Genomic DNA, 13,712 nt, shown 5'->3' with positions numbered 1-13,712 from the left:
CAATGATAATCTTTGGCAAAACAGCCAATGAATCCCCTAGAATTCAGTGTACTTTACAGAGAGAAACCAAAATGCTGCTGGTAGAGAGATCAAAGGCTCTCACCTCCCCATACATTGCTTGCTCCATACAGCTGTGAGACATTCCTGCCAGGGGATTGCTGGTCACTTCCCAAGGACAGGGAGTCAAAATCAACATTCCATTGCAATGCCATATCCATTGCACAGTCATATTATTATCACAAATAAAATACATAGTGAGGAATATGGATACACGAGTTGAACAAGGTTAGCATGAATAAAAAAAGCCTTTGTCTCTATTGAGTCCCGGGTCTGTCATAGTATAGAGTTTTGTAATAACAGTCACATAATCCCAGCGCGGAGTGGGCCCCCCCCCACGGCGCTGGCTACCTGTGTTGTCCTGAGGCGGTGTCGGCGGCGCGGCGAGGAGGCGAGGTCCAAGGGGCCGTGGCGTGGTGCAGCTCACCCGGGTCGCGGGAGTAGGCAAGCGGGCAAGTCGGCGAATGGCCAGTCGATGGGGGCATGGCGCGATCGTTGGTGTGCGGGGCAGCACCCACGAAGTCTTGGTGGCAGCGTCGCAAAGCGCCTCCTGCCGCGTCAGGCTGCCGGCAAAGGAGCAACGTGCAGTTGCTCGGGGCTGGAAATCGGAGGAACCAATCGGCAGGCGCGATTGGTCCTTCCAATTGTCTGTCCGGAGGAAGGGTCCAATCCGGACCCTTCCTCATCCTGGACACATCCTGCCCCAGAACCCCTTACCCTTTTATTTAGTCCACGGGGCCCGCGGCACCACAGGCGGTGTTAGGATAATATGACTGTGAGATATGGCATTGCAATGGAACTTTGAGTTTGACTCCCTGTCCCTGGGAAGTGACCAGCAACTCCCTGGCAGGAATGTCTCACAGCTGTATGGAGCAAGCAACATGTGGGGAGGTGAGAGCCTTTGATCTCCCTACCAGCAACACTTTGGTTTCTCTCTGTAAAGTACACTGAATTCTAGGGCAGTGGTCCCCAACCTGCGGGCTGCGGCTCGGTGCCGGGCCGCGAAGGCCATGGCGCCGGGCCGCGGCTCCCTCTCCCCGCCCCCCCCCCGCAGTAAAAAACTTCCCAGGCCGCAAGCTTGCGCCCCGGGAAGCTTCTTACTGCGGGAGGGCGGGGAGAGGGAATCGGGGCCGGGCCGCGCCCGTGCGGGCACGGCCCGATGTGCGGGCGCGGCTCGCAGGGCGCGGCCCGATGTGCGGGCGCGGCTCACGGGCGCGGCCCGGTGCGGGGCGTGGTCCGATGTGTGGGCGTGGCCCGCGCGGGCTGCGGGCCGCGCCCCAATGCCCTGCCGGTCCCCAACCTCAGAAAGGTTGGGGACCACTGTTCTAGGGGACTGATAGGCTGTTTTGACAAAGGATTATCATTGGCTGTATCTGGTTGTGACACAGATGTAACAGAACTGATTTTTGCTATATATTCCCTGTCATGTAAGAAGATCACAGTCTGACGAAGGGTGCTTGCACTCGAAAGCTCACGCCTTGAATAAATCTTTGTTGGTCTTACAGGTGCTACTGGACTCTTCAGACCAACATCTGGAGGACAATTTGGTGATCCAAGGAAGTCAGCATGGATTTGTCTCCAACAGGTCCTGCCAGACCAACCTGGTTTCCTTTTTTGACCAAGTAACAGGTTTGCTGGATCGGGGAAATTCGGTTGATGTCATTTACTTGGATTTTAGTAAAGCTTTTGACAAGGTTCCCCATGATGTTCTGATGGATAAATTGAAGGACTGCAATCTGGATTTTCAGATAGTCAGGTGGATAGGGAATTGGTTAGAGAACCGCACTCAAAGAGTTGTTGTCAATGGTGTTTCATCAGACTGGAGAGAGGTGAGTAGCGGGGTACCTCAGGGCTCGGTGCTCGGCCCGGTACTTTTTAACATATTTATTAATGATCTAGATGAGGGGGTGGAGGGACTACTCATCAAGTTTGCAGATGACACCAAATTGGGAGGACTGGCAAATACTCCGGAAGATAGAGACAGAGTTCAACGAGATCTGAACACAATGGAAAAATGGGCAAATGAGAGCAAGATGCAATTTAATAAAGATAAGTGTAAAGTTCTGCATCTGGGTCAGAAAAATGAAAAGCATGCCTACTGGATGGGGGATACGCTTCTAGGTAACACTGTGTGTGAACGAGACCTTGGGGTACTTGTGGATTGTAAACTAAACATGAGCAGGCAGTGTGATGCAGCGGTAAAAAAGGCAAATGCCATTTTGGGCTGTATCAACAGAGGCATCACATCAAAATCACAAGATGTCATAGTCCCATTGTATACGGCACTGGTCAGACCACACTTTGAGTACTGTGTGCAGTTCTGGAGGCCTCACTTCAAGAAGGACGTAGATAAAATTGAAAGGGGTGCAGAGGAGAGCGACGAAGATGATCTGGGGCCAAGGGACCAAGCCCTATGAAGATAGGTTGAGGGACTTGGGAATGTTCAGCTTGGAGAAAAGGAGGTTGAGAGGGGACATGATAGCCCTCTTTAAGTATTTGAAAGGTTGTCACTTGGAGGAGGGCAGGATGCTGTTTCCATTGGCTGCAGAGGAGAGGACACGCAGTAATGGGTTTAAACTTCAAGTACAACGATATAGGCTAGATATCAGGAAAAAGTTTTTCACAGTCAGAGTAGTTCAGCAGTGGAATAGGCTGCCTAAGGAGGTGGTGAGCTCCCCCTCACTGGAAGTCTTCAAGCAAAGGTTGGATACACACTTTTCTTGGATGCTTTAGGATGCTTAGGGCTGATCCTGCGTTGAGCAGGGGGTTGGACTAGATGACCTCTATGGCCTCTTCCAACTCTATGATTCTATGATTCTATGAACATGGCTACTCATTTGAAAGTAAATATCAGGTGTTCTTGGTGCAGGGGTTAACAGCAGCAGCCTCTAATCGGGGCGAGCCAGGTTTGATTCTCCACTTGCAGCCATCTGGGGGACCTTGGGCTCAGCCCTGTCAGAACTTCTCACAGTGCAGTCCTGCCGGGGCTCTCTCAGACTATTTCTTAGTCCTCACTTGAGTTGTCACTCTCTAGGTGGGGGTTGGGGATCCCCCTAAATCACCATAGATCTCCAGAATACATAGATCACTTATTTATTGAATTAAAACGTGCATTCTGCCCAGCCTAGAGAAACCAGCTGCTTTGGAAGGTGGGTTGCAGTGCATTATACCCCACTGAGGTCCCTCTTCCCTAAACCCTACTCCCCCAGGCTCCGGGCATTTCTGAGTTGGACAAGCCAAAGACAAGACAAAGATTTCTTCAGGGCGTGAGCTTTCAAGTGCAAGCACTCTTCGTCAGACAGATATTTTAAAATTTGCTAAACATTTATTAGATGACATGACCATATATGGTCACCCCCCCCCACCCAAAATGGCCAATGATGGGCCTTGAGAGGGTGGAAAGGGGTGGGACCTGGATCAGCATGATCATGCCATTTCTTGGGTCTCTTGAAGCCTGAAAATCTTTTCAGGGGTTTCTCAATGGTAAAAAAAGTTGAGAAAAGCAGTTCTAGGCTGAGAAGTCCCATTCTCGTCAAGCCTTTCCTCACAGGAAAGGTGCTTGAACTCCGGAAATTATCTTGGTTGTACTTCAACCTCTTCTATAGTTTTATTAGATCTGCAATGCTCTTTTTTGAGTCATGTTGTTCAGTTTTTCTGATTTGGTGTTACATGAACTAAGCATAGCAAAATCATGTCTGGGGGGGGGGCATAATGCAATTCATGGTAGAAAACAGGACAGGTAGACTTTGGGTGTGAGTCCTCGAAGAGCGTACTGAAAATTACCCAGGACTATAATTTGCCATTGCCTGGCAGCTGTTCATCATTATCTGGTGTTGGGTTCCAGTCCTGCCTCACACAAAGGTTCAAGAGGGGTTGTGTATAAGCTATTATCTCAGTTGTGCATCTTCCACAAGGAACGGAGAATGTCTTACCCTGCAAAGGTGTCATGAGAACGAGCAAGAGAAAGACTGCAGGGCACTTTGTGCAGACCCCCCACCCCCAGAGAATAAAATAAACATACCTTTTTTGAGATATACAGGCAGCCCTGATGCTGTTACTTGGAAGAGAGACTGCCCAGTGTGCAGTGCTGAAAGCAAATTCCTGATGCCACTGCCTGAGCTTTGTTGGAAGCTAAATATGGGATTCCACGGGTTTTGCTCTGTTGCCCTCAAAAGCACAGCAAATACATTTATATCCTATAATTCCATCCAACCTTAGATTAGCTATTGACATCACCAATCACCCAACTCACCCAGAAAGGTATTAGCATGGGTTATTTGAGTGAATTCTGTCCCCACGTTGATTCACAGGTCAAAGATGCCTCTTTGATGAGAATATTTCCAAGGATACCGGTGCTGTTTACTGGTCACTGTGACTCTGACGGGGAAGTTTTCAAACGGACTTTGTACACTGGCCATAGGTACCATGTTGCAGGTCCATCTGTTCAGCCTATTCACTTCTCAGAGCCACACCTGGGCCACTACAACTGTGCAATATGGATTCTCTCTCGCTTGGACATTCTCAAGGTGTTCTGCACAGCCTCTTCAGCTTGCTTTGGGGAAGTAATCAGATTCTTCCCCGGAAAGATGTTCCTGTATGGCTTTCCCATGTCCCAATAGCTGAGACCAGCAGAAAAACAAGGAACCTTTCCAAGGCAATATTCTTGTGATAATATATATTCAGTTCCAATACAATTTCTTTTATATACATGAGGAATCAACCATAACGGATTCTAGATAATTTCTGTTTTCAGCGACCTCTTCAGTGGTTGAGTATCAGTTTGTTGTAACAATATATCAGTTTGTTGTAACAATAGTGGGAAAATCCTACAGCGTTTCCTTATATTAGTGTTTTACTATCAATAGGCCATTGATTTTGACTAACATTCCCCGGTACCTTTGAGCCAATGGCCTATTGATAACTGCTGAGATCTGCTCCAAATTTAGCCTATCTGAACTGAATAAAGTAACAAAAATATATGCATTTTGCTGGGCATCCCTGGTGTTTAAGATGCATTTCTGTTCTCTTGACTACTTGCTTCATCTCCGCTCCTTTCTGCTCCCTCGTTGCTGCCTTCACTGTCCATGAACTCCTTTGCCATCAGTTATTTAAATCTGATTTAAGTTTGGTAGCAACCCTCATCCTCCTATTTTCATGTGTTCATGATGTCACCATGCTAGACAGCCTCATGCAAATATAGCAAGGAAATCACCTGGCCTGTCAGGCAGACAAATTAAATAGCAGTAACAGCAAATGAGGTCAAGGGCAGTGAGGACCAAGAAGAAAGAGTGGCAGAGAAGAAGAGCAGCAACCTCTGGGATGGCATGGTGATCAAGGAAATGATTGCAACCTTCTAACTCAGGGGTAGTCAACCTGTGGTCCTCCAGATGTCCATGGACTACAATTCCCATGAGCCCCTGCCAGCAAATGCTGGCAGGGGCTCATGGGAATTGTAGTCCATGGACATCTGGAGGACCACAGGTTGACTACCCCTGTTCTAACTGATCATACAGTTAATAGAAATTGGCTGCAATTCTGCATACTGGTATGCCCTCTTTCTGACCCTTGGTTGCTACCAGGCAGAGAAAGCAGCTAAAAAAGCAACCGTCCTTTCTGGAATGCAATTTCCGATAACGGCTGAAGAAACATTCTGAATAAGGCTGAACTTATCTCCTGAGCATCAAGGCCAGCAAGAAGAAGGGGTATGAAAAGGCCATCAGCAATGTGTAAACCTTGTAGGTTGGGTATGAAAAGGCCATCAGCAATGTGTAAACCTTGTAGGTTGGGTATGAAAAGGCCATCAGCAATGTGTAAACCATGGAGGCTGGGATTGTGGCCAGGCGAAGACCCGGATCCCTGTCAGCAGTTTCTGGAAGGCTGGCGTAAAGGCTGTAGGGTGTTCCCGGGAGGTAGGGTAGGGAATGGAGACCCCAGGTTATTGGCCCATCCTGTAAGGGCATCATCTCTCTCAGCCTCCAAGGAGAGGGTATTTAACACTATGCCATTGCATTATTCTTTGGGCAGGTGGTTTGTTCTGTGGATCCATCCTACCTGTGTTGGTGTTTTCTGTTTACTGCAGTTAATAGAAATACATAAAAGGTTTTCCAGCTAGTATGTGGCATTTCCACGCTAAGCAAGGCCTGAAAAGGGTCCGGTGAGGCCTCGGGCTATCACCTGGAACACCTGTGTCTGAGGAAAGGAAGCCCTGTAGGTGATCCTGGACCGAATTCTTGCTTTTCCACCAGAGCAGTAGATCATGCAACACCTTCAAAGAAAGTCAAAAACGTTCACATGAGTCAAGACACCATCCTAGGCTGCGAGCGACTTTGGACATGAAAACCAGCACCCGATTAAATTGGGTTCCTTTTTGTGAAGTTTAAAGCATTGCACTGCTGCTTCAGGAGGGAGTGCACAAGTATTCCACTGGGACCTCACCCTTCATGGCAGCAGCAAAGACAGGAACCCACAAGATCATCTCCCCCCAACCAAACAGTTTCTCATACAGGCATCCTCAGAAAACAAACACATTTGATCTGTGAGGAGAAAGTTCTTTTTTGAAAGAAAGAAAGAAAGAAAGAAAGAAAGAAAGAAAGAAAGAAAGAAAGAAAGAAAGAAAGAAAGAAAGAAAGAAAGAAATATCCGGAGATGTCTTTTAATTTCTTTTTATTTAACTCCATAAATATTTTTCATAAGGCTCAGTGTCTTAACAACACTTTTTTTTAAAACACTGGTTTGTTTTGTTTTTTTTAAAATACACACAACTCTGACATTTGTTTGACGAGGTCAAACAGTCCGATAGAAACAAAGTCATAGAACTGGCAAGTGAGAATTAGCTGGCTTACCCAAATCCTTGTTGTTTGCTTGCTGACTCGTTCCTCCTGCTGAATCCAGCCCCACCGTCCTTAGCTCTAAACTAGGGTCCTAAGCCTTCCCCCACCCCCTTCCCCCACTCCTACCCTCAGGCACAAGCCCCTCTTTATTCACCAGAGTGCCTCGAAGCTATGACTGGCCCCTCTGGTCTTTTTCGGAAAAAAAAATGAGCTTGAGTGAGGCCATGCAGAACTTACAATAGCTACTAAATATACATGTTTCCCTGAAAGGTAGCTGCAATGAAAAGATGACTGAGCATAAAGAGAACAAAACCGGAAACCTGAAGCCCCACAGCCTAGTCTCAAGAACACTGCAAGGCAAGGCTAATGGCCACCCAAGAAATGATTTTTTTTGTCTCTATTTATTGTCTATTTACAACTGCAGATGCACCTAGGTTTGTTCTTGCTTTGTGTGTGTGTGTGTGTTTTTTGTTTTAATTTCAAAAGAAGAAATGGAGGCAATAATCTTGAGGAGAAATTCTTTGTATCTGCAAAGTCAAAGGGGAGGGATGTGAATCAGGCATCTAAGGATATACATATATATCCTTATATACATATATACGTATATATGTATATAATTATATATGTAAGATAGCTGTATCGATGTTCTTTCAGCCAGAGAACTCTGCATGCAGCAAAGGTCCTACAACGTTTGTGTTCTCTACCTTACGCTTGCCGTTCTAAGACGACACTCTCTTCCTCTCCGTCTGGCGCAGCAAATTAAGTCTACAGAACATGTCCAGCCGTCGTTACACCTCCAGCAGCCCCCTCCCCAAATCCAACCCAGCCTCAGCTTCCAAGCATGGGAGACTCAACACAGCACCCCCTCCCCGTCAAGAACGCCGGCAGGTAGGGAAAGCAGGAACGCGTTGCTGGGTTCTCCGTTGCAGGGACGCTTCGTTCCGTGTAGCACCTTGGCAACGTATTGGAAGGAGGAGAATTCTTGAGCGCCATGAGGAGGGCCACAGGCGCCCCCCCCCCCCCCCGCCGGTGAGGAACAAATGCCTGCATCAGCTCCAGGCTTGGCTTGGCATGTCGCCACAGTTCTTCCCTTGGGGCTTCTCCACAAGAAAGGAGCAGGGAGCTGAACAAGAGGCCCGGTCAGATCGAGCGAGTCTTGAGTTATGATGCAAATAATGGTGTGACGAAGTCGGTGTCTTTTTTTTTCCTAGTGCTGAATATTTAGGAAGCATCTTCTCATAAAAATAAGGGATGTTTCATTTTCGCTCTCTGAGGCACAAAACAGTAAATGAACAGGCTTAACTGATGTGCTTGATACTTCCTCCCCCCCACCCCACCCCAAGCAATAAAAAACGCAAAGGAAAAAGTAAACGTTTCAACGGGTTGACAAGCTGCCCTTTAGCTCCTGCGCTTCTCTCTGTCTCTCTCCAGCCATTACTCCCGAAACAGCAAGACGCTGCATTCCCAACGCCAAAGGACTTTACAGAGCAACTCCATCCATTTTTAAAAACATCTGTCTGGATAAGTGAACCAAGGTAATAAAATGACCCCTTGAGCCTGTACTAAAATCTGCTCCTGTGCCCATAAAAATGCAGCTACAGAAAAGTCTTTTCTGTACAGAAATGCAGCTACACACAAAAATGCTCTTGGTGATACAAAATGTTACTGGCCATATCTGTTGTTTAACCTGGGCTCAAATGCTGCAGCACGAAGACCACCTTCTGCTTTATACTGAACCGGGTCCATCCAAGTCTGTTTTGTCTGCTCAGACTGTCAGTAGCTCTCCATGGTCTCAGGCCGAGGTCTTTCCCATCTCCCACTGCTAGAGCTTTTAACTGGGATTGAACCTGGGACCTTCTGCATGCCAAGCAGAGGCTCTGTCACTGAGCCACAGTGGCTCTCCAGGGGCTCAGGCCGAGGTCTTTCCATCCCCTCCTGCCTGACCCTTTCAACTGGAGATGCTGGGGATTGAACCTGGGACCTTCTGCATGCCAAGCAGAGGCTCTGCCACTGAGCCACTGCTTCCTCCATGGGAGGGGCGCCTCAGGAGAGGGCAAAGTTGCCCTTCCACTAGAAGCATTGACCGCCTTTGGCAGAATGCTTCTCCCTCATGACAGATCATGGGAATGAGATGGGTCACTACAATGGAGCAGGTTCACAGACAAAGAAAGTGCTTTGAGCTTTAGACCGAAGATGAAGTCATCAGGTCATCCTGCCAGTTTATTCTTTTTCGCCACGTTTGCTGCAGCTGTGCAGAATAACTGTGCCTCTGCACAAAGAGTTCCTCACTCCCCATCATTAGTTCTAAATGGGCAGGCAGGGGAGCGATGAGGCTGTCTCCGTGTGTTGCAGGGGAAGCCTGAATCAGGATCCTCCAGCACTGCTCTGCTCAGAACAGGGGGCCAGGACAGGCAGGCTGAGACCAGGGCCCCGTGGGGAACGTCAATTGTCCCCCTGCACACGTCAGGAAGAGCCCTCCTAGGACGACTCAGAAAGTCAGGTCGCCGCCATTCTAGACGTTATCCATGGGGCAAAATACGAAATGGGGGCCAGTCACACAATCCTTCCTGCTGAAAGGGCAGGCTGACTCCCCCAAAAGGCAAAGAGGAAATCTGTCTGAAAATCAATAGAGGGACACCACAGACTGGCAAGAAAACAGGAGGCTTGAATAAATTCTGCTTTCAAGCAGCTCAGGGGCCGAAAACGGAAAGCCTCCTTCTTAAGTAAAGCCTACCTTACTATTGTAAAGTCCGGGCTGATATTCAGTGTTGCGGGGATCGTGGGGCAGGCTGGGGAAGCAGGCGCTGTGCACTGCCCCCTCCTCCTAACTCTGCTAGTAATACTTCAGAAATGCAATCCTACGCGATGACCCATAGTGCTGTGCTCCCACTGATGATGACATCACACACTTATGTTTACTGACTAGTACTGCTGAGCAATCTGCCCTTTACGCTTCAGCCCCAGACAGATACTTTGGCGGGCAACTGCATGTCTTTGATGTTTAAATCCCAGCATGGCTTTAGGGAATCCGGGGTGACAGGTGGCTTTGACCACTGCAGTTCTTTATGGGGAATAAACGGGAAAGAGAGAGGGAGAGAGAGAACACCTCACATCCCACCGACAGCTACAATCATGTTTTTGGCAAATAACCCCTTAAGAGAAGAGGTAACTCAGTTTGCATTTCTCTGTCCTTAGCAAGTGGCAGGGTTCCTACAGTTGGGCCCTTCCATGGATTTTTTCCTTTAGTCAAACAGGTGGATCCCCAACATAAATATTTTGTTATTAATGTGCAGGGGTAGTCAAACTGCGGCCCTCCAGATGTCCATGGACTACAATTCCCATGAGCCCCTGCCAGGGAACGCTGGCAGGGGCTCATGGGAATTGTAGTCCATGGACATCTGGAGGGCCGCAGTTTGACTACCCCTGGGTCAGAGGATAAACCTCGGGATACATGGAACAAGGCGGACAATAAGGATTCCATGGTGTAGCTTCACAGGGACCAAAAGCTCTCCGATCTATGGCATGTATTGACCCTCTTTCTGGCCTGAGAACTGCTCATTGCTAAGACTCTAATTGCCAATTTGGTTCTGAGCCAGGATACGGTCTGTGGGCTCAGGGCTCGTTTTCGGCACATCTTTTGTGCCTGCAGGTTGTGCAAATGTAGCAGATTGGCATTCTATGTCGAAATTGCTCAATGGGTAAGAGAAAAAAAAAGGAAAAACACAACGCCATGCACAATACAAAAAAAACACAACCCAAATTGGAATGAACTTCATAATAATACTAGGGAGAAAGGAAAACATTAGGCTCAAACCTCACATCAAGAGGAAAAAAAAACATCATTAACAAAAATACAATGTCAGCCAGAGATGTAATTCTTTGCATAAGAAACCACTTGGCTTTCGGGAGCCATCCCCCACCCCCTGGACACTTGAGGCGCAGGCTGCGAGAACTCCCTGTGTGTGGGGCCCCCCCTAGCCAGCATTTCAAAGCGACAGATTGACTGTGGCATATTATAGTGTGTGTTCTTTGAACAGAAGAACATTGGGAAATAAAAATGCAGCTAGTATTAAAAAAAACCCACAACCACCATAACATTCAACTTCTGTGGTGCAAAGTCTACTCCTATCACCGCTCCGGATAAGTTCCACCAGAGCAAATGAGAACTCCTTTTTGCCTCCATGGGGTTCAGATGGCAGCAGGCTGGGTTGGGTTGGGGGCCACCCATGAAGGTCTGTAGGAATGAGATGGAAAAAAGGAGAGTCCTTCTCCCCCCAGGCCCACCCTCTTCTATAAATATATATATATATATTTTAAAAAGAAATCTATACCACTATGGCCCTGGCTGGAGGATGTTAAAGTTGTGATTCGCAACAAAGAACAGATCCTCCAGGGAGACGATTTGGACACAAACACAAAGTGGAATAAAGAAAAACAGCAACGGTGACTCCCATGGTGCAAAAATAAAGCTGGTTACAGGATTCAGAAGTCATCGGTGCTTCCTGGAATAGATTAGCGGAGCGTGTGTCCCAGAAACAACAACAAAAACATTTTTGGTCCTTCAGGATATACATATATATGTATGTGTACACACACACACACACATTTTTGTATCTGTATGTAGGTATGTATATATATATATACACATACATATATATATGATTTTTTAAAAAATTGCAACAGTGCTTCTCCAAAAAAGGTCCATCTATAAATATAATTGTTTTATTTTTAATTTTTTAAATTTATTTTTAAAATTCTCCATCTCACGTTATATATTATTTTTTGAATGGCGTTAACCTGCTGAAGTTTTGCCAGAATGGTGACTGGCTGCGTTTGGGTTCGTTGAATTCGTAGACCTGTGGTTGGGCTATGCCGTCTGTCACCATGTATTGTCCCTGATTCAGTGGGTCCTGGGGGGGTGGGTAGGCTGGAGGAACTGACCGAGAGTAGCCAACACCTGTATCCATGATGGAGAGAAAAAGGAGAAAGGGTAGGGCGGAAACACAGAAAAAGATGTTCGTCATATTGTTAACAGGCATATTGTCTGTCCATCCATCCATCCACCCACCCACCCACCCACCCATGCATCCATGCATCCCTCCATCCATCCATCCATCCCTCCATCCATCCCTCCATCCATCCATCCATCCCTCCATCCATCCATCCCTCCATCAATCCATCCATCCCTCCATCCATCCCTCCATCCCTCCATCCATCCCTCCATCCCTCCATCCATCCCTCCATCCATCCCTCCATCCATCCATCCCTCCATCCATCCATCCCTCCATCCATCCATCCATCCCTCCATCCATCCATCCCTCCATCAATCCATCCATCCATCCATCCATCCATCCATCCATCCCTCCATCCATCCCTCCATCCCTCCATCCACCCACCCACCCATCCCTCCATCCCTCCATCCATCCCTCCATCCATCCATCCATCCCTCCCTCCATCCATCCCTCCCTCCCTCCCTCCATCCATCCCTCCATCCATCCATCCCTCCATCCATCCCTCCATCAATCCATCCATCCCTCCATCCATCCCTCCATCCCTCCATCCATCCATCCCTCCATCCATCCCTCCCTCCCTCCATCCCTCCATCCATCCCTCCCTCCATCCATCCATCCCTCCATCCATCCCTCCATCCCTCCATCCATCCCTCCATCCATCCCTCCATCCCTCCATCCATCCCTCCCTCCATCCATCCATCCATCCACCCACTCACCCCATCCATCCATCCCTCCATCCATCCATCCCTCCATCCCTCCATCCCTCCATCCTTCCATCCATCCATCCCTCCATCCACCCACCCACCCACTCACCCCATCCATCCATCCATCCATCCCTCCATCCATCCATCCATCCACCCACCCACCCACTCACCCCATCCATCCATCCATCCATCCATCCATCCATCCATCCATCCCTCCATCCCTCCCTCCATCCCTCCATCCCTCCATCCATCCATCCCTCCATCCCTCCATCCATCCCTCCATCCATCCATCCATCCATCCACCCACCCACTCACCCCATCCATCCCTCCATCCCTCCATCCACCCACCCACTCACCCCATCCATCCATCCATCCCTCCATCCCTCCATCCCTCCCTCCCTCCATCCATCCATCCCTCCATCCATCCCTCCATCCATCCCTCCATCCATCCCTCCATCTCTCCATCCATCCATCCATCCCTCCATCCACCCACCCACCCACTCACCCCATCCATCCCTCCATCCATCCATACCTCCATCCCTCCATCCATCCCTCCATCCATCCCTCCATCCATCCATCCACCCACCCACCCCATCCATCCCTCCATCCCTCCATCCCTCCATCCCTCCATCCATCCACCCACCCACCCACTCACCCCATCCATCCATTCATCCCTCCATCCATCCATCCATCCATCGATGCCATTTCCCAACATTTCATACCTTCCCCCAACAGCCATAAAAATCAACATGAGTTGGGTTTTCATTGGCACCCACTGGATAGACAATTTCATAGGATATAGAAGGGGAGAGGGTAATTAGGGAAGTTAAATACTAAAGATAGCAGACAGAAACCAAGGCCATAGGTCTCTGTGGGAGGGCTAAAATATGCCTGCTACCCAAATGGGGAGGGGGTGGTGCCCAAAGCTGGACCTATCTGAATTGCTTATCCCCAGAATTACACTTTGTGAATCTTAAAGGTGCCCCTGGACAGTGTTTTTCAATCCTTTAACCATGGAGGACTCCCTGAAATAATCTTCAGGCCTCAAGGCCTCCGGAAGTGGTCAGCTGGCCACACTCCCAGAAGTTGTATGTTACTGTCACATCACC

General features: G+C 48.4%; 1 protein-coding gene across 12 annotated transcripts in view; it reads right to left on the bottom strand.

Moving 5' to 3' along the window:
- Positions 1-6,703: 6,703 nt before the first annotated feature.
- Positions 6,704-13,712, bottom strand: part of ARHGEF9 (Cdc42 guanine nucleotide exchange factor 9) — a 248,261-nt gene continuing 241,252 nt past the window's right edge. For 10 of the 12 annotated variants that reach the window (XM_077307301.1, XM_077307304.1, XM_077307307.1 and 7 more), the window contains one exon: positions 11,199-11,844. In XM_077307301.1, the coding sequence (XP_077163416.1) occupies positions 11,663-11,844 (182 nt within the window). In that variant the 3' untranslated portion in view covers positions 11,199-11,662. Of the gene's footprint in view, positions 8,157-11,198; positions 11,845-13,712 lie in introns of those variants that run through there. The other 2 variants (XM_077307302.1, XM_077307305.1) reach the window with 2 other exon arrangements.

Source organism: Paroedura picta, chromosome 13, assembly GCF_049243985.1.
Source record: "Paroedura picta isolate Pp20150507F chromosome 13, Ppicta_v3.0, whole genome shotgun sequence".
NCBI lineage: Eukaryota > Metazoa > Chordata > Lepidosauria > Squamata > Gekkonidae > Paroedura > Paroedura picta.
This window is presented reverse-complemented; position numbering and strand designations above follow the sequence as displayed.